At 45.0% G+C, this 27,532-nt stretch overlaps 1 protein-coding gene across 1 annotated transcript in view; it reads left to right on the top strand.

Annotated features, from left to right (window-relative positions):
- LOC144799895 (transcription initiation factor TFIID subunit 4-like) overlaps window positions 1–27,532 on the top strand; it is a 1,364,652-nt gene that overhangs the window by 1,027,123 nt on the left and 309,997 nt on the right. Inside the window, exon 14 of the mRNA XM_078671504.1 lies at window positions 9,609–9,731. Coding sequence (XP_078527630.1) covers window positions 9,609–9,731 — 123 coding nt within the window. The remainder of the gene's footprint in view (window positions 1–9,608; window positions 9,732–27,532) is intronic.

The following is a 27,532-nucleotide window of genomic DNA, read 5'->3' as shown; positions in this document are numbered from 1 at the left end:
CTAGCTGAAGTTTGTCAATGACTGAAAGGGCTTATGAACAACCTGAAAAAGAAAGCCTGCTATAGTGTGGGCTTGTGAGCATTTTAGTTTGTTTTTGTATGGATAATATTTCACAGTTGTCTCTGACCACAAAGCATTGCTCACCATTTTTGGGAATCCTAATGCCAAGATTGTCCCCTTGCATTGAGAGGTTGGAGCTTGCAATTGCAGGAGTATAATTACATGATTGTGCAGAAAAAAAGGTCAATACCCTGCTGACAACTTCTCACATGTGCTAATACAATGTAATGGCACTACTTCTAAAGCGGCTGATGCCTATGTTAACTTCATGTAAAGTCCAGTAGCCCTGCTGCCATATCGGTAGAACAATTCATTGCTGCCATGAGTGCTGATAGGGATTTGATAATATTCAAAGACATTATCACACACCACTTGAGGCAAAAACATTCTCAATCTCTTCATGATGGCCTTGAGTACCTGAAATTCAAAAATGTGCAAGGAGAACTTTCAGCTACCCCAGAAACCATCATCTTGCGAAGGTCAAGAATTGTCATACCAGAGAGTCTAAAACAGCAAGTTAATGAACTGGCCCATGAGGGATACCATGGAGTATGTGCTATGAAATAAACTTTACGGTAACAGGTGTGGCTCCCCCGTCTTGATGAGAGTTGAAAAAGAGTTAAAGGCATGTCATTTGTGCAACTGTTTGTCATCTAAGACAACCCACAATCCACTGATCATGACTGATCTCCCAAAGCAGGCAGGGGAGAAGATTACAATGAATTTCTTTGGACCTCTTGACAATGGACATCATCTACTACTGATTGTTGGTGAATTTCTGAGTACCCTCAAGAAGACCGTACAGCGCGCTGCGCTGGGGAAGTTTGATCTCAAATCAGTTCTTTGGTCTATGCTTCATGCACACAGGTCAACTCCCCATTCTACTACGGGTGAGACCCCTGCCACCTTAATGTTTGGGAGAGCCATCTGAACCAAATTGCCTCAATAGACCCCTGAGAGATCTATTGACAGTGATAAACTTAGAACCACTGATTCATTTCACCAACACAAAATGAAGACCTATGCGGGTAGACGCCGCTGTGCTCAAAGCACTGTGTTCAACAGAGGAGCCAAGTCATCGTCAGGCTGAAACGGACACTTAAGTCTTACGCTCTTTTTAATGCAGGCCCACTGAGGGTTAGAACTAGTAAAAGACACATGGTGACTGCTCACTGTCCTAGAATTTATTGTGCAAGATTCTTCGCATTTCAAGCACCTGCCTCGATCTTCGCCAACTCCACATGTCTGGAGTGAGACATGTCCACCTGAGAATCCAGAGAGCCCAATGACTGTACCAATTTCTCCGTCACCCATGCCAACCATGGGCACTTTTTTGGTATCCCAGCTGCCTTACATGGCCAGATCTTGGCAATTGATTCGAGCACCAAACAACTTGTTTAAGAGTTGTAATGCATATATGTATTATTTTTAATTTTTATTTGACAAGAGGGAGATGTAGTGTCTTGTGAGTTAGAGATGACAGGACTGTTTGGTTCCTGACTAAGGGCCATATGTATCAACAGATTTCCCCATAGACACAGAATGGGCAAAACAATTTGATACATCTGGGCGTAACTCCGTAGAACAGTGATGTCAGTGTGTGGGTGATGGAATTCATGATGTAGAATATTCAGTTAACGGTTACAATCTGAAGAATAATGATATGTAATACAAAGCTCTGTGTGTAGCTTGATACCCAGCGTGTACCCAGGCGCTACAGGGAGCACTGCTGATAACATTTCTAGATCCAGTCTGGTGCCTGGGGCACACTTTAAAGATGAGTAAAAAGGGTAACAAAGTAAGTAACTTGTTCTTTTTGTCTGTTTCACTCGCCACCCACCATCCCTCACTACAACTTCAAAATCTTCTAATCAGTCTGCAACGCTCTTCTGTCCTTATGGTATTTGAAGCATTTCTGGTCGCAGTGCACGACTGCTTCAATAAATAAATAAAATTCACTTGGTAAAAGACTGAAACCATAAGCATCAAAAATCAGTGGTGGTGAAGATTCCATGAAGTTTGCCTGGCACCGCGCAAAAAAGTTTACTTGTTTTTCTGTCATAACTTCTTCAACGGACTATGACAGTCTCCATATACCGAGTTGCTGAGTTATCTTACTAAGGTACAGGCCAGGTTGTATAAGAAGGTGCCATATGCCTTACAAGAGGGCTCTCGTTGGAAGGGCTGTAATGCTGTCAAAGCATTCCGCCAACTATGGGCAGAAGGTTCTAGTTCAAACGAGGAAACGGAGAAGGGTACATTACAATTATGCGGCAGAGGACATAAATTATCCGGTTCTGAGTTGAAATGTCAACGCAGAACAAATCAGTAGCGTATGGGTCCATCTTTTTACACCAACATCTACCTTGTAATATAACTAAAAGACTGGTGTTAATGTTGTTAGTGGCATGTTTTCCTGTAGTCGAGGTTCCTCCTAACCCAATGTCCTCTCCACTGCCTAACCCATCACTCAGCGGGCCAAGAGAGAGGGGAAAGAAAGGGACGTTTAGTGTTTAGTAATGCTGTACTATTTTTGTCTGTCCTGTCTCCAATAAAAAACGAAATTTCAAACGAATTTGTTTAAGGAACTTTTGCTTAGGAAATAAAGGCTAGACTGATACAGCAGCGGAAGTGTGCATGCCATGATCACTATTATCATATTGTCAAATGATATGTGAGGAAGTCAGGCAGATACGTATTAGAGGGGATATGTTGTGATATGAACCCTCTGCGATTCATTAGAGTTACGTTCATCTGGCAGCATTTAACGAAGAGGAAAGCCTCACATGAAAGATGAACTAAAGAGGAATTATTTTTCTTAAGAATTTTGCAGTCTCTGGCAAAGATGTTAGTGTCTCCTGGCAAGGTTTTCAGCGTTTTAAACATCCGACTGAGCTGGGGGATGTTTAAGGATATTTAATTTGCAGATGCTTCAGTGATACCCTTCTGTATTTAAAGGTGGCAGTAGAACTAAAGATTGATGCACAGGTACATTAGTCGGCTGATCAGCTCTTTTGGTTGCTCCATATTCTAAAGAAGAGATGAAACAATTTTGGTTGAAGCCCTTGTCTTGTGGAATCGCCTTCTCAATGTTGGACTCAATGTTCTCAATACAGGCCTCGGAGACATTCCCTAGTACTGTGGTGTTGGTGCCATGGCACTCAGCGCTTTGAAATACTGAAGGAACAAACCTAGACCAATTCTGCACAGAGGGAGCAGGATAGATTTGATTTTAAATTGGAGGAAACATTATATACTCCTACCTCGAAGTAATGCTGGGTACTCTTTAAGATCCTTGAGGAGTTTAATAATTCATGAACTTCTCTTCTGAATGGTGCAGTGGCATAGAGTGGAGACTCTACACCTCTGCATTCTACTGTGCGCCACTCTATTCTGCACCACTCTATGCCGCCACTACACTCCATGACCCATGGCACTCTACGCAACTCCACTGTGCGCCACTCAAATACACAACACTATGCCACTGCACAACAAGTCACTCTGCACTTCGCCATTATAATATACGACACTCCGCACCACCAAACAAATTAGCAAAGTCAATAGCTCTTTCCCAATGATTGTTTGTCCTGTAAGTAAGTAAAAGAGTAATTGTTGTGTCATCTAATGCTCTAGCATATTTTATGATACAGTTCCGTTTAAGAGAAAGTAGAATGTATGCCGTGTGGATTTTAACTCCCGATGTTCAAGAGTCATCCTAAAGTAATCTTAAAGCATCATTTCGAACGCCCTGGTAATCCAGATATGGGTTATAACTGGAGTTCAGCACAAATTCACAACATCAGGTAAAATCTGTGCGAAGGAGCATGCAGTATTCCAAATTATGCTGCTCACAATGGGGGTAAATAATGTTGCTCAGATTGCACCCTCCAGAAAATGCACAGACCCATACTATTTGTCAAGAAAAAGACAATGAAACCCTTCCTGAGACTCTGTTGTAGGTCTTTTTATTACTCAGGCTGTTTTCCATTACATGGGCGTATTTAAAACGTGTTAAGTTGCATCATTGTGTATAATACAGTAGTTCCTTTTCCTAGTGTATGTTCACCCTTCCTTCTACATTTTAGCCATAGTTTACCTTTTCCGTAGTTAAGCTCTGGTCCTCAAAGGCCCTCTCTTGCACAAGAGCCACTGACCCACTGTCATCATGAATGGAATTCATCCCAGTGTTGATATATGATTGTCATTCTCAAATGGTGATCATGGCAAATTAGTAAAAGATGGGATTTTATGGGCAGCTTTATTTTTAACCTTTCCCACTTGCATGTTATAATTTCCTCTCGAAGGTATTTGCAAGTGTCTAGCTTTGCACATCTATTTGCAGTTGCCCCGGAGCCTCATAATTACAGAAGGACCGAAATGTCCATTTTCTTTACCTGACTACAAATAGGGATCAATCGAATTTGAAATGAGTGCCTGCGGGCTAGCTTCCGATCATGACCTTTGTAAATGATTAGCACTCACCACTGTTGCTGCCCACCTTGAAAGGGTAATCGGAGATGCCTCTTTAAGTGCCATTTAATCTGGAAGAAAGCCAATGATATTTTAGCTGAGAAAGTAATATGACTAGGCAAAGGGGCACATATTCTCTTTTGCAGTGTCTCGAAGATGTCGCCCACACAATGTCTATATATAGGATACTGTGGAGGCAATTTCATGTAATATAATTAACGTGATTTAAAGGTGCACACAGGGATTTCATAGTTTGTTAACACGTCTTTTACTGCGTTCAAGAAATGAAATTTCTAATTAATTTTCCAGGCATAAGCTATATTTAATTATTTCTATTTCGGAAGTAAACTTGACGTTTGATGGAGATGTTCCGGGACATGTGTATAGATAGCAGAGGTCTTTCTTAGCTTAGAATTAGGGTCGGGCCCCACAAAGTTTGGAGAATTTGGAAACTTTGTTTCAGTAGAGCAGGGCAGAATTTTCTGGCTCAGCTCGGCTAAGCAGCAGCAGATCACATGTAGCCAGTCACATCAGTGGGGGCAGTGTTCTGCTGCAGCATGGGACACCTTCAACCACCAGCGTCCAGCCTCCCTTTGAGCTCTTTCAGCGCAGTATCGAGTGAGCGTTGGCTTTGCCCAGAGAAGTATTTCTCGCACCTCATGCTTTTGACTGTTTGGTGTATTATTGCACCTTCTATAGAGTGCTTGCTGTGCAGCGCTTCAGGGACTAACTTGAATATCAAAATTATACTTAATCATCACACACATCATATTTTGTCATTCATGCATTTGATACAAAAAAAAAATGGTTTTTGGATCGAAGCGTCTTTAAAAATAAAAGTTAGGAATACCATTTTGCGTGCTGGAGCGTTCCATAAACACAGTTTAAGAAGCAATAGCAATGCCAGGAAGTCTGGCTTTAATATGCCAACGGAGGCATGCACAAATACTGGTTGTATACTTTCTCACATTAAAGACTGGCTTTGACAATGCTTATTTTAAAATGTGTGAGAGTCTCTTTGCTCAATTTTAATTACAAATGTAAGAAATAATGTTCATACCCTGCAGTGCCCACCTTGCAAAAGTTCCCAGGGTCTTCAAGCTCACATTTCTACACCTTCATTCATCCCTTCAAACAATATTAGCAGCTCTGCATTTTGGCACAGAAGGTTTTAGCCGAATCCCCATTATGTGCAATTGCTCTAGTCTAGGGATAAAATCTGCCCACTCTGGTATTTCTGCCAATGTTGCGTTTTCCTCGTGTCTGAACATGTGAGTGGCCAAAGATGTTTTGGTTTTCTGTGCTGTCTGTGAGATACCCCGACAAACTAATAAAGGGACGCTTCCTTCTTTAGATGTTCTTGAGACTTTATGAAGCACCAACACAAGCAATACTGAATGAAGAATAACTATGTAAGGTCCTAACAGTTACTAAAATATGAAATGTTTATCTTCCAATTACTGTAATGGAAGATAAACGAAGTGACTAATGCAGAAAAAACCAATTTAACCATTTCTAATGAATGTCAGTGAGACCAACTGTTAACATAGACTCCTAGGGAAACTGATGCAATTGTACGATTGAAAATAACATTTGTGAAAAATGTATATCTCTGCACCGACTTATCAACAGGATGTTGGTCAAGTTATCCACTTGCCAATTGCTCATTGTGAGATAGTATTGGTGGGAAGGCTGAGTGAGCAAAGATACTTTGAGACTCTTTTTGGAGCAAAAAACGGCACCAGCAGATTGTGTCCTAGGCATCACCCCACAATTCAAGATAGGCTGTTCGGTCACATGTGTTGAAGAAGAAAACCAAAGGTCAAAAAGCTCAAGGCGCTGAAAATTCGCAACCCCTGCACGAAGAAGTGTTTGCTATGCTCTTCCCTGTTTGACAGAAGTTTCGTTATTTTTTAATAATGTGAATAGGTTACCACTGTGGCCTCTCACATTGGCTTAAGCATAGCTTAGCTTTACACTGCTTTTCATTATAATACTGTGATACCCTCACCTTGATGACGTTGATGATTCAAGCATGTGAATCTATGAAAGATGGCAATACGGGGGTGATCGCAATATATAGTTTAGTAACTTGTATTATCTATTGTCTGGGCCGCCTCTATCTGCCCTTTGTACTCCGTTTTATACTTTTTGCTGTGGAACTTGAACGCTAGTTGAGAGAGTCTAGAAGTGAAAATAGGATAAAGTTACCTTTGTGTTGATTGATGATCTGTTAGGTTCTGTCCCATTGTAGAAATGGTCCATACAATCCTCGAGCTTTGGATGAAAACGGCTCCTTGTTTCATGTAAGGAAAGAAGTGTTGAGGCTGAGAGTTGAGGAAAGAAGTGGCTGTGAGGCCAGAACTGTATTACACAACTAACGATCATTGGCAAAGCCAATAGATTTGGCTTAAATGTACTAATGCACAGAAACTGCTTTTGTACATGCCTCCCTTTTCATGTTTTAGCACATTAAACCCAAACCTATTGGCTTTACCGGTACTTGCTTGCTAATATTTCTAAACTTTAGGAAGGAGTAATAAGTTAGCTTTTGCAGCGTGATGCAGTAGAATACTTTTCACTTGCCTTCTATTCTCCCCCTTTCCAGAGCCCTCCCCACAGGAGTGTCCCTACTCTTTAATATACCATATGCCTTTGTTCAGCAAGATTAATTGCCATCATACAAATCAGTTCAACCGTGAGAGTAGTGAAAATAAAAGATACAGTTAACTGTTAATCAACTGAGACCAGCGTACTGATTGGCTAAATGAACAATTGCCCTATGTGTACTGAATTTCGTCACCGTAATGGTAACGTTAATGAAGTTGCATAATCAAGATTTGTGCAGCAGAAATACATGTGAACATTTTTTGCTGAAATTGCATTAAATGAGGAAATTACGGCTCAGCTCTCCTGTCCCGCTATAATGAAGGCTCCCTTGCTCTCCAATCTATGTTTTACATAAAAACAAGAGTTGGACAAAATTAAGGCTCCCATGCTAAATGACCTTAACTTCACTAGACGGCCAGGAAACCTTCAATATAGTTGTGCTATTTGTATCTGTGCGAAATAAAGATTGAATGGCAAGGTAACCTTCTTTATAGTTTTTCAAAAAGCAAGGCAATAATTCATGATTTGTTGAATTCAATTTTGTTTTCTCATAAAAACTGAGGTATACCTGCAGTCAGGTCCATGAACTTCAGTGTGTTCATATACTAGCACTCATACCTTAAGTCTTTGTATCTTAAGGCTGAGATAGAGTAGAAAGTAATTTACCTCTCATTTGAAAGTAAGAACTTACCTCCCTGGAGAGATGCGAGTATGCGGCAGGCAAAATCACAGCACAGTTCCTTAGCTTCATCTAAGCAGGACTGCCAAGATCACCTTATTTCTTCTAGCTGATGGAGGCCTTCCTGTCTTTCATGGCATGATAGTCTTTTGACTTCAAATCCCCAACAAGAGCCTCTTTTTCTTCGGGTACCAAGTAGTTGAGGAGGAGACACTTCAAGAGAAAGAGCTACCCAACTCTTTCAGCCTCAACTGGAACCAGGAATTTCCAATGATTCTCTCCATACCACCCAGCCTAATTTGTATCATCTCGGCAAGTCTAATAGTGGCAGGGAGACCTTCTTTCGCCACCATATATTTACCAATGTTTTGGTGTCTCTACATTGAAATTAAAGATGTATATATTGGCACCCAAGGTAATGGTACTCATTTTATAGCCATCAGAAGTATGAAAGGCTGAGAGGACCCCTCAGGAATCAAACGTGTTACCAGGAGGTCAAACACAGATTGCTGATGTGAATATATTAGTCCGCTGAGCCACCAATCCAGCACTTAAAACAAAGTTCACCCTTCCCCCCCAGTAAAGGGGACAGGGAAACCTATCTCTGTAACCTCATGGTAAAGAGTTAAGAGCGTGAAACTCTGACCCATTGTCGATCTTTCTAAGCTAAAGCAGATCCTACCCTTCTTCTCCTGGATCTTCATTTCTCCTGATGGGGCTCACATGGAGACTTACTGCATCCATGAGCCAAATGTTGACATTATGTTGGGAGCACTAGGAGTTACCAGTGGCGGCCAGCACAGATTGGGCTGGGGGAGTGGCATTTAAAAAAAAAACTAACTTATCGACAGCGTTGTGATTTGCCTGAGCGTCGTGGTTCGGCGCTCAGACAGAGACTGGGGGCCTGGGCATATTCTCCACCCAAGCTATGATGCAGCCTGCGTGGAGAACGTACAAAGTGCTCAAGACTGTTCCAAACATACATGCGCACTAGAAGTGGTCAAACAACTCCTCCTCTGTCCTGATCGCCTTGCAGAGCAGCCCGCCCACCCCGGCTGCAAAGCAGCAGGAACAAATAAAATGATAATAACATTGAGTTATTATCATTTTATTTTTCCTTTAGTTACATTGCTCAAAAGCAGTCGGGTGACGGTCCTCCACCTTAGCAGGAGAGCCACCCCTGGGAGTTACAAGCCATGATAAGTTTCCCTGGCTTCATTACCCCAGCCTCAACAGTTTTTTGATCAGAACAAGGTTTGATAACCAGGTAGGATAGTCGTCTAGCCTTGTAATAGCCTTTGGAGCAAATATAAACATCTCTTCTCAGCCAGTGACCTGGCAGAAGTTTTGACAATTGAGCTAGCCATTTTATTAAGCTTGCAAACGCTGATGGACATTTTTATTTTTCCGCAAATCCGTTTTAATATTTAATTTAAATGTTTATACATGAACCAAACTGTCAACATTGTGTTTAACTAGTGCTCACTGAGGAAAGGGAAGGAAGGGTGCAGAAAGGAACTGCACTCATCAAAAAAACAGTAAATATTACTTTTTCATTTTATATTTTTAATTCCTAATCATTCCAAATGTTGCACTAAATGATGTTTACAGTGAACCTTGTAATTTCAAAAGTAGAATATGAACGTTAAAGTTTTCTTACGAAATTTAACCGCAGTATTTGTTAGTTATCCTTGTGTTTTGGAAGGGTGTAATAATGTATTTTTTGCTTTTGAGGCTCCTCTTAATAATGAATGGCTTGATTTTGAACCAAATGTTTTGCCCCCCACAGATGCAACAACTAGAACTGGAACAGATAAGGCAAAGAGATGCAAATCGAACTGCATTGGATGCAATCGGCCCTCGAAGGAAGCGAAGACTAGATCCACCTGGACCTGTTGCTGCAAATGCGGAGGTACAATATTCTTACCAAGTGCAAGGGAAATGCGGCATTCGTGCCAGTGCTTTAAAGAACAATTGTTTTCATTTATTCCGGTTAACTGGGTCCAGAGCATAGTAATAAGGATTGTTCAGATAACCTCCGTGCTAATTTGCTTTAAGGTGGATTCTTGTCTAATGGCTTAAGGCCCTAAGTTCACTATAGAACTCATAACATATGGGACGGGGCTGAGCCGAGTCAGTGGTTCGCTTCCTCAGCCATCACACCCAAAGACTTTTCCTGCTCAAGCACCTCCCACACGCTGCCAGGATTCATTGTGGATTGCTTAAAGGTGGGTCTATATGCACTTTTGGTAGGATACAAATGTACAGCTTGCCTTCAAATAAAATAAAAACAAACTTGTGAAAAATTAAAAGTATACTTGCATGCGCACGGTGCTTACGCCACACTTCTCAGTAATCTAGGATTCTGATGGATACTTTAGGCCACAGATACCTCGTAGTTAGAATATCCCGAGGCACCAGACTGGACCAGGAGAATTCCAACAGCAGTGCTCCTGCTCACACGCAGGTGGCTTTGTACAGCTTCACATTGACTTTGCACCTTTGCAGATGTGACAGAACAGAGCCACAATGATGTGCTGACATCAGTTCTTTTCTTTCCACACCTCCTAACGCGGATCCGTCTGACTAAAGATTTGTAGACAGTGTCCTAGGGAATCGTATTCAGACCATGTTGAGACTACTAGGAGCAGATGTCTTTCACGGATGCGTATGAGGTGTGCCTTTGGTGCTTGGACTTTACTCACAACTCTTTTTCATGCACATGTCTGCTCATATGCACTCAAAGGCGATCCGGAACTGGGAGGCAAAGCTTTATATTGCCGAACTCGAGATCGTAGGCAAAACTACCGTCTCATTCAAGCTCAACTCTGTCCAAGTTAGGAGGCTGTTCTGGCAAACAATCCGCTTCATGTTTAAAGTTCTCTGGTAAGCCAAAGTTGAAATCTAAATGAAACTATAAAAAGACAAAGCCGATCTTGGCTCCCATCCCAGCTCGATGGAGTAGGCACATTTAACTGATCACAATTCACCCCAAGTTTCCCAGGCTTTTGGCAACCCTGCAGCACACATCAGTCTTCATGGGGGCCCGGCTGCGCATCTGTGGTGTGATTCTGCCCCCCTCTGACATGCTTTCGGGTCCATGGAGCGCAGGGGCTTTCAGTCTGATTACTGACAAAGAGCTCTCTCCAGATGCCATCTGTACCCATGGGACCTGCTGCTGGGTCCACAGACTCCCCAGTACAGACATCCATGCCGTCCCTAAGATCTACACTGGTTTTCACAGGACCAGCACTAGTATTGAATCCGCGGGAAATTATGCTTTTGCCAGTCCTCGAACCAAAGTCGACCCCAGTTGAACTGATATCATGGTACGAGATGAAGAAAGCACAACCAGTCATCTTGCAGCTTGACTCTTAAACCAGTGCCTCCACTGTGACACAGCTACTGGCAGAGTCTCCATTCTCTTTTTGGCTCCTACCCTGTACAAGCTACATCAAGGGCCCCCAGCACGCTGATGATGATGATGATGATGAGGAGGAGGGTGATGATTTCCTTCCCATTGCTGTACTGATGGTGCAGTATACTTGGATTTACAAAATCCAAGTGGGTAAGAGACCTCCCCTGAAATGTAGCTTGACTAGCCACATGAGCCACCGATGTAAAACAGTGTTGCTTTCTGTTGTCATCTTGAAGGCGGCTGAGGTGCTGCATCTGCTCTTCATTAAGAAAAAAGCTAACTTCCAACAAAAACCATCCAACCAGGGCTGACATCGTCGGAGCAATCGCAGCTGATTCCCTCACTGACACCTTGATGGCTCCATGGTCCTAGCCTTGTTCTTGCCTTCCTTTTAGTCAGCCAATAGGTCTGTTACATTGACCGGCGCCAGGCGAACTAGACGGTGTGCTTAAAGTACCCTACACCGCAGACCCTTATTGGCAAGAGATTATTTTTGTCCACTAGCCTGTCCCTTAGGTCCTTAAATGCAGTCTGCTTTGTGGGAAGCTATTCAGATGCCCTGTACTATATGGACAATGAGATTTTGCCAGCTGTTCCAGAGTACCTCAGAGATTTTCTTGCCAAGACAAAACATGATGGATGGGATACAGTGAAATACATGATCCGTGTGGGTCGGATTGCCTTGGTAGTGCTGTTAACACGCGTCGTGCTTAGGAGACATGTCTGAATGAGGTCACCTGGATTTTCTGTGGTAATGTACAGGCATCCCAAATGGATATGCCCTTTGATGAGTACAGTCTCTGGGTGGAAAAAGCAGGATCAGCACTTGAAAGACAGATGAGCCTCTGCATGCTCTTTATGTTTACTGATGCTGATAAAACCGTTTTCTCACCAATTTAGGAAATACAAAAGCTGTTCTAAGGGCTGGCCTGTAGGCTACATCAGTCTTCCCGAACAGTAGTACAAAAGTGCACCTATTGCTTTTATGGTTGAAACATAACACTGTAAGCAAGGTTAACACTCTTCCACTTCCCCTTTCTCCGCTGTAGCGGCTACAAAGCTTTAGTTTCTCCTTAAACACTCATGGCAGACTAATGGGAAGCAGGATTCGGCATGAGTCAATCAAATGGGTCTTACAGAATATTCAAAGGTTCCACACTCTACTTGTAATTTCCTACTTGCTTTATCTTCTTTTCATGACAGAACAAATTTCGGAGGAGTACTACACAACCCTAATGCAGGAGTTAAATCTTTTACTCTCCAAAGGTGGCGTTAAACAGTTACTTGTAATGCAAGTGATGCTATTCGTGCTATTTCCTTGCCCTGGAAAAGCACTAGGGCGACCTCCACCCGTTCAATGCCTTTGTTTGGAAGGACAAATTCAAAATTCTCATGAAAGTCTAGGATCCTCTGTGTTCTGGAACTAGGTTGGCCATGCAGGATGCATATTTGTGTATATCCTTTCGGTAGTCCCACAGGCAAAACCTGTGTTTCAAGGTTGTCCAGGAACACTTCCAATTTGCCGTACTTTCCTTCAAACTTACCTTGGCCCCGCAGGTGTTTATAAATGTGATGGCAGTAGTTGCATCCCAACTTCTGATGTCGGAACTTCACATATTCCTCTAACAGAAGAACTAGCTGCTAAATGCAGGCTTGCCACAGTCTGTTGTGTACCAACTGCATGTGATGGCTGAGCTCCTGACATTACTGGTGTTCACCATCAACAAGCTGACAATACACCTATGTCCCATATCCAGCAAGGGCGCTAGTCTCACGCCCTATGGGATTTGGTGCTTAATTCCTCCCAATGGTCCCTGAAGATCTTCGCCCTTCCCTTGCCCAGGCCATAGAAGACGGTCAAGACGCTGTCAAGTTTACAATTAATTTTGTCATGGACAACACAGATTCCAGCAGGCGGGCCATTGGCAACGGTGCCACCCTTCGATGCCACGCTTGACTGAGGTCCACTGTTTTTATGTCGAACCTAGTGGCAGCACGCATGCACTGCTCCCTCTGCGAGGCATACTGTAATAGAGTATGCTGTGGAAGCCCCGGCCACTCTCCTCTCATATTTGTACTTAGCTTGTGTCATTGTCCTTGGTAAACGCTGGCTTCCGATTCATTATGAGGCTTGTTAGTCCAGCCTTGGTACCACCTTCTCTCCATTCGTTACGGCCCATAAGGACTGGACCTTTAAAATCGCTTGTTACACGGCATGCTTTATGTAGTGGGTGAGCACTATTTAGTTTATTGACAATGGCAGCTGCTTTTTTTTGTTGTATGTGCATGCTGAGCTAGGCGTTGGCTTTAGGGACACCGCGCTCCGTTTACATTTTATTTTTAAAAGTCTGAAGTTGTGTCGACGCCCGCTTCAGTTTTTTTTACTTATTCGGAGCGCGGTGCCCGCTTAAGGGACACTGCGGTGTGTTGCGCTCTGCGGTCTGTTGCGCTCTGTTTATGTTTTTTTACTTATTCGTAGCGCAATGCCCACTTCAGGAACACCATGCTCTGTTTGTTTTTTTATTTTATTTATTTAACTGTAATTCAGAGCGCAGCATCCACTTCAGGGACACCACGCTCTTTCTTTTTTAAACTTTTACAATGCCAGAGGTTAAAAACACACAATTGCAAGACCTATAGCATTGTAAATTGTTTTTTCAGGTGATGTCCAGGCATCCTTCATGGACATGCTGTTCAACAGGACTTGTCTGTTTGGGGACTATTTGATAGTAGACACTGTGCTTGAGCAGTTCAAGGAGAGGAGGGCTTCGGCACACTTCCAGGGCTTATCTGCCCCACCTCCCAATCGTCTCAGCACTACCACTCCTTTTGCGACTTTGGCAGAGGCACATCATACCGTCAGCGAATCTAATCTCCACAAGGCACCCAGCAATTCTGCGGTTGAGGCCCTGCTGCCCACTGCCCCCATGGTCCAGGTCAACGGCTGCCCAGTACACCCCCCAGCAGCCTCGTCTGCCAGACCCCTTTAGTGTACCGTTAGCGTAGCACAGCCACTTGGTGGAAGGCAGGGTTCAACAATTCATGACATGTTAGCAGGCCATGCTGTACCCGGCTGTTGTACACCACTGCACTATCCACCATCCCCACAGCGACTTATGGAGGACCATCTCTTTATTTTGTGGCAGGAAGTGCATGCCTTGTTGCCCAAAGGAGCTATTGAGAAAGTACCCACGCCAGTAGTAGGGCATGGTTGTTATTCCTGCTACTTTCTTGCCTGTAAAGTACTGAGGTGGTTTTCCTATTTTAGACATGCGCCCCCTCAACACCTTTCTCCAGATGGCAAAATTCAGAATGCTCACACTGGCCCGGGTCTTGTCTGCCCTCCACCCTGGAGACTCAATGGTGGCATTGAACTTGCTTGACATCTATTTTCATATACCCATTCTGCAGTGCCATCAACGCTACCTGCAGTACGTGGTAGGACGGGAGCGTTTTCGCTCCCCTTTTGTCTCACCAGTGCACCTTAAGTGTTCAAAAAATTGTTGGTGGGAGCACACCTTCAGAGGTCAGGGGTGCCAGTCATTCCCTCCCTCAAAGACTGGTTATTTAAGGCATGCTCACTTCAGGCAGTCGTCAACCACCTCCAGCAAAACTCATGGCATCTTTGGGATTCACTATTAATGTGCCAAAGTTACATCTGACTCCTTCTCAGATGTTACCTTTCATCAGAGCCAATCTGGACACAGTTCAGTTTCATGACTTCCCCTGGGAAAGAGAGTCCAGGACATTAAGGCTATGATTGAGATTTTTAAGCCACACTGCTGGATTTCAATGAGGTTGACTCTGAAGCTGGTGGGTCTGATGGCTTTCTGCATCCGGCTGGTGAAGCACGCCAGGTGGCATATGTGGGCACTGCAGTGGATTGTGAAGTCTCATTAGGCCCAACATCAAGGGGATCTCTCCGACCTTATCTAGATTTCAGAGATTATGAAACATCTGCAGTGGTAGTTACTAGACCACAATTGAGTCAGTGGCAGGCCCTTCTCCATTCCCCACCTAGAGCGGACAGAGGTGACTGATGCATCGCTTCTGGATTTGGGTGGGGTGGCAAACGGGGGGACTTGAAGATGAGAGGCCTCTGGCAGAGTTCAGTATCCATGTCAGTCTTCTGGAGCTGAGGACCATCGGTTTAGCGTTGAAAGCCTTACTACCATTCATTAAAGTAAGGCTAGTTCAGGTGCTCATGGACAATACCACGCCATGTGGTACTGCAACAAACAAGGCAGGGTGGGCTCACGAACATTGTTCCAGGATGTCATGCTCTTCTGGAAATGACTGGACCACCAAGGAATTTTCCTTGTGTTGAACCACCTTGCAGGATCGTTGGATACTAGGATGGATAATCTCATCCATCAGCACCTATCAGATAAGGAAGGGCTAATAGGGCGAATCGTGACTTGATCTGTTTGCCACTGCAGAGAATGCAAAATGTCGGCGCCTCTGCATATGGGAGTTTTCAAGGCGTCTCTTGTCCAAAGCCACGTTCCGCCTAGGGTGGATCTCGGGATTACTGTATTCCTGTCCGCTGAAACCACTTTCTCAGATCAGGACCGAGGTGCCCCAAGTCATCCTAGTGGCCCTGGATTGGGCTTGGAGAGTATGTACTACTGATCTTGAACATCTGTCCTCCGATCAGACTGCAGCTTCGGAAGGATTTGCTGTTGCAGCAACAGGGCAAGGTTGTGCACCTGTGCCTTTGCGAACGCCACCTTCATGCTTGAAGATTGAGCGGCAACAGCTGAATCCCTTCGACCTTCCTTCGAAGGTGGTTGATGTCATCTTGGCAGCCAGGCATCCCTGGACTTCACCTGTTGTTTGGATAAATTTGTTGCTTGGTGCAGTACTCGGCAGATAAACCCCTTCCAGGCAAAGTTATCTGAAACGTTATTTGTTTTGCCCCTGGCGGGTAAGGTTTTGCTCACGATACAGTTAAAGTACTTCAGCCCTTTAGACTTTTTTGTGGTTGCCGGACCAGCCCTCATTGTTTAAATCTGCAGTTAAGTGCTTTTTGAAAGGTTTACGACATTTGGTTCCTTCCTCTCTCTCCAAGTGCAGTGTGCGATTGAGCTTCAGGCTCTCTGTGTAAACCTGCCATACACATTGCATAAACATTGCAGTTAAGTTTTATTGCAGTTTTTAAAAAAAGTAACACAATGTATGATTACCAAACATACGTGTTGGTAAGGCCTGCCTGACAAGAATAGTATAAGTATCCACGATGACTATTAGAATTGGGGGGGCGGGGCCGGGGGGTTTGAAGAATATTTGGATTCCCTCCCATTTTGATACCTCCCAGCTAGGATATAAATGGCAAAGGATGTTAGTGATGGCCCATTACAGAACAGGCTAATGCCGCTCATTTTTTCAGCTGAAAGCAATTCACTGTTATCAGCACAATGCTTCTTTTGGCCAGAGTCTTCCCCCAGTTTGAAGAGCCCTGCTGTAGAAGGAAGGACTGCTTGCTCAATCTAACGAGGCCAAAGCTGCTGCCACTGCTTTGTCGCACGGAGCCCCTGTCATGTACGTTCACTTAGGTGGCCATTTGGACGCCCCTTTATATGTTCATGAAGCATGTTGTCGGGATAATCAGGTTCTCCCAGAGGGGCATTTTGTCAGCTCGGTCCTGCAGGACGTTTTGGTTTGAGTCCATCCACAGACCCATCTCCATATAGGTACTGCTGTGGTATCTATTCAGGAGATGAGGAATTGGGGCTGACTGACTGTAGCGAGCACCTGGCGGTTTCCAGGTGGGCCAGAAGGGTCGGGCTGGGTTTGTTACTGAGGGCCGGCTTCATTCAGAAGAACAAGTTACTTACTTTGGTAACGCTCTTTCTGGTAGAGACTCTTATCTAACCTAGAATTCCTCAGCGACCCTCACATCCCTTTCTGTGTTTGGACTTTATACATTAATAGGAATTGGAACTCTGGTCACGCCAATTTTATTTTGATGCTTTTCTTCTGGGGGCGCAAACACTCATAAAAAAATGTCATCCCGGCGATGTGACGCCTATATAGGTTCCCAATGTCATTTCTGGAGTGGACAGCATCTTTGCGGAACTGCACGCACCACCTACTGGTGTACAGAGTTACTGCTGAAAAGCTTCCAGATAAAGCCTGACACCTGGGGAATATTCAAATTGTAAGGAATCTGTGGCTAGATAGTGTCTCTGTAAGAAAGTATGTTACCCAAATAAGAAATTTGTTCTTTCATACCTGGCAGATATCAAACCTGTCCACACTGGGAGAAAGGAGGAGCTGGAGTTTCTTAGCTATATCTTACTACTGTTGGTCCCATTTGCTTGCTTGCCAGCTGTATCCATGGAGTTTCGTTCTTTCCCATTTTATATCTTCCCCCTCCTACCACAAGATTTCTCTTAGCCTAAGACGTATAGCAAATATCTGCATGATTGATGAATTCTATTGTCCTAATGTATTATCCTCCAGGTCTCTCACTATTGCGATCATCGCAAACAAGTGGTTAATTCTCATGTGCAAGCTGTTCCAATGTCGGAAAAATTTATATATTTTTTAAATCTTAGTGAAAGTTCCGCCAAGATACCAACAGTCATGCAGCTGCAGCTTTCCATTCTGCAAGTTTTTTACTTGCTGCATTGTCATTACCAAAAGGTATTCCTAGTCTGAATCATTTAGCATCTCATGCTAGTTGAAATCTCCACCCAGGTTAATTTCCTCATGACCCTTTCTAACAGGAGTCTCAAAACCTAAACCTCTATCAAGTAGGGATCTTGACCTGTACTTTGTGTGTATATGGTAGCTAGTGTTATTCTCACCCTCTTCATGTCAACCCTAGCCAGGACACATCTCCCCAGTTGGTCCCTTTTTGATTCCAGTCAGACTGTTGCTGTGTGCTTGCTGGCCAAGAAAGCTGCCCTGTGTGATTTACCAAAGGCTAAGGCAATGAAATGAGTGGGATAAGTTCTGTGCTAAAGGCTGTTTGCTTTTTCCTACACAAATGCGTTTTGTTTATAAAATAAGATATCTGGCCCTATGGAGTGTAGATGTTGCCACAATTTAGTGCTGTTTACTGGAGAATCTTACATTCAACAATACTATCTGTACTATTTGATGCCTGTCCTCTAGCTTTCTCTTTCACATTTTCTTGTGTTTTAGAGGACCTCATGTGTCTACTAATGCCTTTTCCTACTCAATACAATCTATAGAAAACATTTAAGGAAACTTGTAAAACTAGAAAGTTTAAGTGCAGGAAACAAGACTTAAAACCTCGGCCAACCCCTCCTCTTGACACGAAGGATGCCTGTGAGGCAATTAGGATATGGAGCAGATGTTTTGTTTAAACCTCCCGTGTAATTGTAATTACATTTATATAATGCTTACGACCCCAGACAAGGCATCAAAGTGCTTTTCGGCAAGTAGCACTCCACTCCGGAACCCAAAAAGGATTAGTGGTGAATTAGTATAGGGAAATATGATATTAATTTGAGTGGTGGACGTGTGAGTCTGTTAGTTGGATTGAAAAGGATAGTGGAAGGATAGAAGAGGGAAGGGTCTTTTTGGAGATCATAGCAGTAGGAGGTGGGTTGGGATGAGTTAATGAGAGATGGAGGGAGGAACAGTCTAGAAGTGAATTAGGGAGAAAGAGGAGGTATCGAATTCATCTAGGAGGTATAAATGAGGGAAGGGTTTAGAAATGCTTGTTTGGTAGATCTGAATAGTAAAAGGTTTGAGATGAGGCAAGGAGCACTATAGGAGGGAGGTGTCTAGAAAGGGCTATTTTGGGGGTCATAGTAGTAGAATGGGGTTTGGGATGAGTTAGAGAGTGAAGGTAGAGGATATGCTATTTCTTTGGCTCTTTCACCCCTTCTTTTAGTTAATAATTGTTCCTTCCCCTGTGATATTCTTGTGCTATTATTGATCTCCAGGAAGAAGTGTCTCTTCATTGATTCTACTCCTTGTCTTATGAAGGTTACTTAATACTCTTTCTTTTCTCAAAATGCAGCAAAAAAACATTCCATTTATTCAAAGAAGTTCATTACAGCGCCAGGCCCCACCCCGACACCAATCTATACAACCCGGTTATAATCATAAACAGTAGGGTATCTGTTACTGTTCACTGGTATATGCAATACTATTATACATGTTTCAAATAAAGAAAAGAAAAATAAGTAAGAAAGATGGGGAAAAAGAGAGAAAGAAAAAGAAAAAGAATTTCAATTTTCCTCGGAAAAAGGATAAAAGAAAAATCAATAGAGCTTTTCTATATTTAAACATTCTACAAAAAAACAGTCCTATACAGTCTACATTTACACCATCTAAACATTTCATATAAGGTTCCCAAATCTCCAGCCCTTTCTTTTGTGCACGTCTACCTTTTTTAGCATAGATGGCGCTCTCTAATTTACATGTAGCCAGCAGTCTGGCCTGCCATTGTGCGAACGAAGGAGGGTTCGGATCTTTCCAATGTGAAGCCAGACAGATCCTATAGATGGTCATATCAACAAATATTAAAGCGCCCCTGCCTTGCTACTGATAGTTTCAAATAGGCCTATCATTATGGTTGTTTGGGTGAGTTGAATATCTAGTGCCAGTACTACTCCTAGAAATTGTTGTACTTCCTTCAATAAAGGTTTTAAATTTGGACATGTTGCAAACATGTGTACCTGGTCTGCAGACTACTCGGAGCATCTGGGGCACATTGTTCCTCTTTCAGTTCCCCATTTTGCTATTTTGTTCGGGGTGATGTAAAGAAAAAATTCAGTCTTATAGAATTGGGCCTGTAACTTAGATGACAACAGGTATTTGTGAGCAAGGTTCAATGCAAGACGAAAAGTGTCTTGACGGGTGTTCAGCTACAGTTTCCATTTTTCATCTATTTTCTCAAGATCATCAGGCATTTGGCAATTTAATATTGAGTAGATTCCACCAATCAAGGGCGTTTTAAGTTCCTGTATTTTATCTATAAAAGCTAACCTTACAAAGCCTGCTAACCCACCCGTTTTATGTGCCAAGAAATCTTTAACAGCACAATATAAAAAAATCAGATTCTCATTTAAATCATATTGGCCTTTTAACTCACCAAAGGACCGTACCCCGCTGATGTTACCAGGTCCCCCAACTTAGCTATTCCGTCTCTATGCCATTTCTGCAGGTATGAGTTTCCGGAGATTAGTGGCAGGTTTTGGTTCCTTTTAATGGGGGTATAATGGTTTATCATAAACAACTAAGGAGTGACTCAGTGAAAACGTAAATAATCCGTGAAACAGAAAATAAGTGTAAGAGTGTCAGGTTTATCAAAAGGCCCCAATCCGGTTCAGGTAACTACAAGATTATGCAAAACAATAATCTTATTAACCAGGAGGTTGCAACCCAGTAAACGTAGGGTATTCACACCCAACTGGGAAGGGCAAGTAAACCTCTGTGTTAAAAGGACCCTCACTCATCACTAGTTAGTGACATGCTTCATCATTGGGTCCCCGCTGGGGTGGCCGAATGCCCCCCCAGCGTGCTACAACGCCTGATTTACAGCGGAGCGGGTGGGTGGTGAGTGTAACAGTGGTATAACTCAAAAAAGTGCACAATATGTGTGTGCAGAATTAAAAAATACATGGTTGAAACCCAACCAAAATATTTAATGTGGGCCAACCTGTATTAAGGTTAAAAACGTGAAAGGCGGACACCACTAGGTTCTAGATTAGGAGACCTGTGTCCTTAATTAGTATATAAGGTCAACATGTTTCTGCTGTTAAAAATCAGGATCGCACAGAATTCGTCAGGACCACAGAAAGAATTGCTCTCCGGTGGTATATGCGCGCTAAGGCACACCCTCCCGTGAGGCACTTAGTGTGAAAAATCAAAATAATTTACATTAGGTGCAATTATTCACGGATATTGCCCGTGCCGGTTCGCTGTGAGACTCTTCGGGGAAAGCCGTCCGTCCGGGCGGACGGCTTTCCCGAAGAGTAGGTTTCAGGCGGGGAGTCGCGAGTGTGACAGACTGGACACCGCGTGAATAATGCCCGCGCCGTCCTGTCCCAGGAAGTGATTTTCCTTCCTTCTGTTTGTATCCTTGGCTGCTGTGTCTCACAGCGAGACGGCACGGGCAATATCCGTGAGTAATTGCACCTAATGTAATTTTTTTTGATTTTTCACACTAAGTGCCTCACGGGAGGGTGTGCCTTTGCGCGCACATACCACCGGAGAGCAATTCTTTCTGTGGTCCTGACGAATGCTGTGCGATCCTGCTTTTTAACAGCAGAAACATGTTGACCTTATATACTAATTAAGGACACAGGTCTCCTAATCTAGAACCTAGTGGTGTCCGCCTTTCACGTTTTTAACCTTAATACAGGTTGGCCCACATTAAATATTTTGGTTGGGTTTCAACCGTGTATTTTTTAATTCTGCACACACATATTTTGCACTTTTTTGAGTTATACCACTGTTACACTCACCACCAACCCGCTCCGCTGTAAATCAGGCGTTGTAGCACGCTGGGGGGGCATTCGGCCACCCCAGCGGGTACCCAATGATGAAGCATGTCACCAACTAGTGGTGAGTGAGGGTCCTTTTAACACAGAGGTTTACTTGCCCTTCCCAGTTGGGTGTGAATACCCTACATCTACTGGGTTGCAACCTCCTGGTTAATAAGATTATTGTTTTGCATAATCTTGTAGTTACCTGAACCGGATTGGGGCCTTTTGATAAACCTGACACTCTTACACTTATTTTCTGTTTCACGGATTATTTACGTTTTCACTGAGTCACTCCTTAGTTGTTTATGATATACTTGGTTGGGGCATAGGAGTGGTTACTCGCGCCCTTTCTCTCTTGTTGATTTTGTTGGGTATAATGGTTTAGTCTACCCAATCCAAAAGTTCTTCGTATATTAATAAAGACCCGGTATGCGTTCATTAGAGTCTTAAACCGGACCCGTTTATAGTATCCAAAGTCCACTTGTCTCCATAGACATCCCATAATACTTTCCCCCAGTAATTATGTATATGGAGATGGTAGTTCTATGGGATCCTGGTCAGGAAATTCATGCAGTAAGGCAGTGCTATACTGTAAGACTGTTGCCCAATAATATAATTTTAAATTTGGTAGTGCCCAGTCCCCTCTATCTTTGGATAAAGAGAGTAGTTTATATGCTCTCCTTGGTTGTGAATAGGCCCATATGAATTGACAATTTTTTTTTTCAAATAAGTGCAGAATGTTATTATTAAACTCTAGGGGAATGGTTCTAAAAAAATTAAGTAATTTGGGGAGAAAGGTCATTTTTATAACATTGATCAACCTATTATTGTTAGGTGCAGCTTATCAATTTTCCTAAGGGATTTTTTAATATCAGCCGCTAACGGAATCAGATTTTCTCCTACTATTGAGTCCATGTCAGCAACTATGTTAACGCCCAGGTATTTAGCTTTTGGAACTACTAGGCTATCAACCCAATTAATTTTCTCGTTTAAGATTATCTGTGTCTTTGTTCTATTAAGGGCATACCCAGATAATTTCCCAAACTCCAGAGACTCTTGTTCTAAAGCCTTAATGGCAGCTTTTGGGTCAGGGGTGACTGCAGCAAGATCATCTGCATAGACCATGATCTTCATGTCTGTGCCATGCCTACTTACCGCCATTATTTCTGTATTAGGTTCAATTTTATTAATTCATGGATTAATAAAGAGGGCAAAATGGAGTGGAGAACAGGGGCACCCCTGCCTTGGCCCACGTGAGATCTCAATCTGTTCTGTTGTCCGTTAATCATAATTCTGGCTACGGGGTTTTTATATAAAGCTTGGATAGCATGTATCATCTTAGGTCTAAAACCAGTCCTCCTCAAAACGTCCCAGAGGAATTGCCAGGAGACCTGATCGAAAGCTTTTTCAGCATCGAGTAGAATTAATGCGATCGGGTCTCCTGTCATTCCTGGCTGCATCGAACAATGGGATTGTCCGACGAACATGATCTGTGGTTCCCTTTTTCGGGGTAAACCTGTGTTGCCATCTAGATACCAAACCTGCTATGTTATTCGAGATTCTGGTTGCTAAAATTTTAGAAAATATTTTTGAGTCTGTATTTATTAGAGTTATTGGTCTATAGGAGGCCATTTCAAGCTGTGACTTATCTTTTTTGGGAAAGATTACAATTTTAGCTAAGGACCAAGAGGGGGTGGAGAGGCACCATTAAAGATGGAGACAACCACTTCAGTAAGAATTTCCTTGATCTGCGATAGAAAATGCTTATAAAACTCAACAGGGATACTGTCCATGCCTGTTGCCTTACCGTCTGGTAGACTCGCCAGAGCGGTAGCTATCTCTTCCCAGGTTGGAGGGTGTTCCATTTGTTCGTGGTCCGCTATATTAAGTTTAGTCATAGGTATGGTCTCTAAGTATTCTGCAATTTCAATTTCCCTGAGCTCAGAGGGTCTAATGTCCCCTTCTGTATACAGCTCTCTGTAAAACACCCTGAAGGCCTTATGAATCTTATCGGGATCATTCGTAACCCCCTCAGAGATTGTGCGAATCAAGGTTATTGCATTTGCAGTTGACTGCTGTCTAATTGATAATGCCAATTGATGTCCTATGAGTTCCCCACATTCATACAGTTTCCCTAGGGCAGAGGCCCATCTAGCTGCTGTCTCTCCGCAAATATAGATCCAATCTCTGCTTTTGCTGCGGCTACAGTGAGTTGTGCTGCTTCTACTCCGACTCCTGCTTTAACTGCTGATATTAATTTCCTTTCTTCGATTATTAATTTATATTGGAGACGTTTCACCTGCTCTTTCTCTTTTTTGTTCCTCCTAATTGAATAGTGGAGAGTCTCCCCCCTGACCCCAGCTTTTAAGGTATCCCCCACCATCATGATGGGGGCCCATCCCATATTTATACTCAAAAACTCCTGAATCCAGCCCTGCATATGTTCTTTATATTTGCAAACATACAGCAGTGCCTTTTCAAAACTCCAGTTTGAATTCAGCCCTTCATAACCAAGTCCCTCTAGATTTAGAATAAGTGGGCTGTGATCTGACATAAACCTGGGTGAAATATCAATATGACATGATCTAGCCAAGGAGGAGGAAACCACAAAAAATATCTAATCTTGCTAAAGACAGATGGGGAGCTGAAAAGAAGGTAAAGCCATCTTGTTCCGGTCTCTGTTCTGCCCAAACATCCACCAATCCATGTGTGTTGATTAAGTATAGCATGGCTTGAAACACCTTTGGCTTTCTACCTCTATATTTCCAGTTCACTTCAGATTGCCAATTACTAGGTAGATTTAAATTCATGTCACCACATAGTATTATGGGAAGTGGCCACTGCGCCAGCTCTTCGTTTACCCAGTTGATTATACCTGGATCATCTAGGTTACTCCCGTAGATAGAGCAGATTGTAAATGCCAGATCTGAAAGAGACACGTTAGTGATAGATTCCTTACCTTAGAATATCCCCAGGCGTCAGACTGGATCTGGAACTTTTGCGTAGCAGTACCCTTGCGCGTCGGTAGGCGTCGTCTGCGGCTCCGCGTCCGTCGTCGGCGCCGTGATGACGTCGTCGGAGTACTTAGACGCCGCCTCCGCGTGCTGACGTCAGTTCTTCTTTTTTCTGCGCCAGCAGCGCAAATCCGGAAAAAGTGGTACCTTAGTCTTTTTTGACTAAACTTTTTTGATCTCTTTTGATCATTCCTTTTCGAGTCTTCGACTCCGAACGGTGCCGGTAGGGATGCCAGGTTTTAAGCACTGTGAGGATTGCGACCGACTAATGTCAGTCACGGACCCTCACAGTCGGTGTCTCCACTGTCTCGGCGTCGACCACGACGATAAGACCTGTTCCGACTGCCGGGCTCTGACTTCGAAAGCTAGGCGGGAGTGGCCCCGCAAGCGACTCGAACTCCGGCAGTCGGCCCCGTGCCGAGAGAGGTCCCGGTCCGGAAGGAGGTCGAGGGACCGGTCGCGAGAGCGGAGCCACCATAGCTCCGGGAGTCGACATCACTCCTCTGGGTCGAAGTCGTCAGGTAAGCACAAGAAGTCGAAGAAGCGTCATCGCTCTTCCGACTCCCCCCGACGCTAGCACAACGCGGCCGGGGTTCAGTTGACACCGCCCACGCGGCTCCGTAGGAGTCGCAGGCGCCGCGTCCGGCCCCATACCCTCTGGTCCCTGGGCCGCGCGCGATGCAGGAGGAGACAGAGCGATTCCTCATGGCCATGAGGTCCCTCACTCCCCCGGCGGGCTCCGCGGCGCCTTCGGGCCCAGCGGACCCGTCTGGAGGCCCTAGCGGGTCGGGGGCTCCGGCCCCCACGCCGTCGAGTGCTTCGGCCTCGGCGCCGCCGGCGCCGCAGGGCCCCACTGGATCCGGTTCCGGATCGTCGCCAGTGGACCTCATGACCTCCCCGGCGCCGGTCCCTCAGGTGTCACCCCCGGCGCCGTCTTAGGGCGGTGCCGTCCCCGACGCCTCCCCCCGACCCGGCTCCGGCGCCGCTTCAGACGCCGTTCGGAGAGTTTATCTTTCATGAGCCGGCCCCATCATTTGACACCCCTGAGTACCAGGGGATGGGTGATGAGGGGGATTGGGAGGGGTCTGAGGACCCTCTGACACGGGAGTGTCAGTCCCAGGAGGACTGGACAGGTTAAGTTGGGGATGCCAGTGGTCTGGACACATCACCAGACACTGGCTTTGTCTCCCCTCCTACCGTGGCTACGGAGGAGGGGGCTGTCTATAGTGTGGTGCTGACGCGGGCGGCCAAGGCCTTGGGCCTTGAACTCCCCGTCGCGGCCGTGAGGACTAACCTCCTCACTGAGGTCCTTAAACCGCAGTCAAGCTCGGCTGAGCCTCTGCTGCCGTTTAATGAGGCCTTGACCGACGTTCTTTTGGGGACTTGGTCCAGGCCCGCTACAGGTTCGCCTGTAGATAGGAAAGTGGCCAGACGCCACCGCCAGGCCCCGGGCGACCCTTGTTTCCTGTCAACCCTCCCCACCCCTGAGAGCCTGGTGATCCAGGCCTCCAATTCCCAGACCGCATTCCCGTCGGCTCCGCCTGACAGGGAATCCAAGAGGTATGAGCAATACGGCAAGAAGGTATTATCCTCCTTGATTTTGGGTCTGCGGTCTTCTAACACCGCATGCCTCTTGGGCCGCTACACCCACTCCCTGTGGGATACGGTCGCGGACATGCTGCCAGAATGCCCGCTGGAGGTACGGGCTAAACTCGGCCAAGCCCTTGTGGAGGGCCGAGATGCGGCACGGTATTCTATTCGGTGTGGACTGGATACCACCGATTCACTGGGCAGAGCGATGGCAACGACGGTGGCGATTCGTCGCCACGCCTGGTTGAGATCCGCCAACTTCTCGGCTGATGTCCAGAATACACTGATGGACATGCCGTTTGATGGCCGTCGCCTTTTTGGCAACAAGGCAGACCATGCGCTTGAGCGCTTAAAGGACTCCAGGCCTACGGCCAAGTCCTTGGGCCTCTCGGCCCCGCGCCAGCAATCGGCTGCCTTTCACTCCTTTCGTGGCCACGGAAGGGGTGTACCCACACGTGCTGCCAGCCACGTGCCGCAAGGTAATACACAACGCGGTGGCGGCCGTGGAAACCGCCGTGGCGGCGGTCGGGGACAACGGCGAGATCAGTCCACACCTTCACCCGCTGCATCTGCCTCAAAGCCCTCCGAGTCCGTGCTTTCAGGCCCATGTGTCGCCAATGGAGGGCAAGCTTCGCCATCACCTCCTCCACTGGCGCACTGTCACTTCGGACAGGTGGGTACTGCAAATCGTCCGAAGGGGCTACTCCCTCCCCTTCGAGGCGACCCCTCCAGCCATGCCACCGCAATACCACCGAGTATCGGGGGATCATTTGCGACTTCTGCAGGAGGAAGTTACGGCCCTCTTGGCCAAGGGGGCCATCGAGCGCGTTCCTGGGCCAGAAGGAGGGTGTGGTTGTTACTCCCACTACTTTCTGGTACCCAAGAAGGGCAAAGGGAGCCTACGCCCTATCTTGGACCTCCGGAACGTCAACGGCTTCCTCCGGAAGGAGAAGTTCAAAATGCTGACACTGGCTCAGGTCCTAGCTGCCTTGGACCCAGAAGACTGGATGATAGCGTTGGACTTGCAGGACGCTTATTTCCACATCCCCGTCCTGCCGGCCCACCGGCGCTACCTGCGGTTCACGGTGGGCCACAAGCACTTTCAGTTTACCGTGCTCTCCTTCGGCCTTACCAGCGCCCCACGGGTGTTCAGAAAAGTGATGGCGGTGGTCGCAGCTCATCTGCGCAGGTTAGGGGTTTCAGTCTTCCCCTACCTCGA

Source organism: Lissotriton helveticus, chromosome 12 (assembly GCF_964261635.1).
Source record: "Lissotriton helveticus chromosome 12, aLisHel1.1, whole genome shotgun sequence".
NCBI classification, from domain to species: domain Eukaryota; kingdom Metazoa; phylum Chordata; class Amphibia; order Caudata; family Salamandridae; genus Lissotriton; species Lissotriton helveticus.
This window is presented reverse-complemented; position numbering and strand designations above follow the sequence as displayed.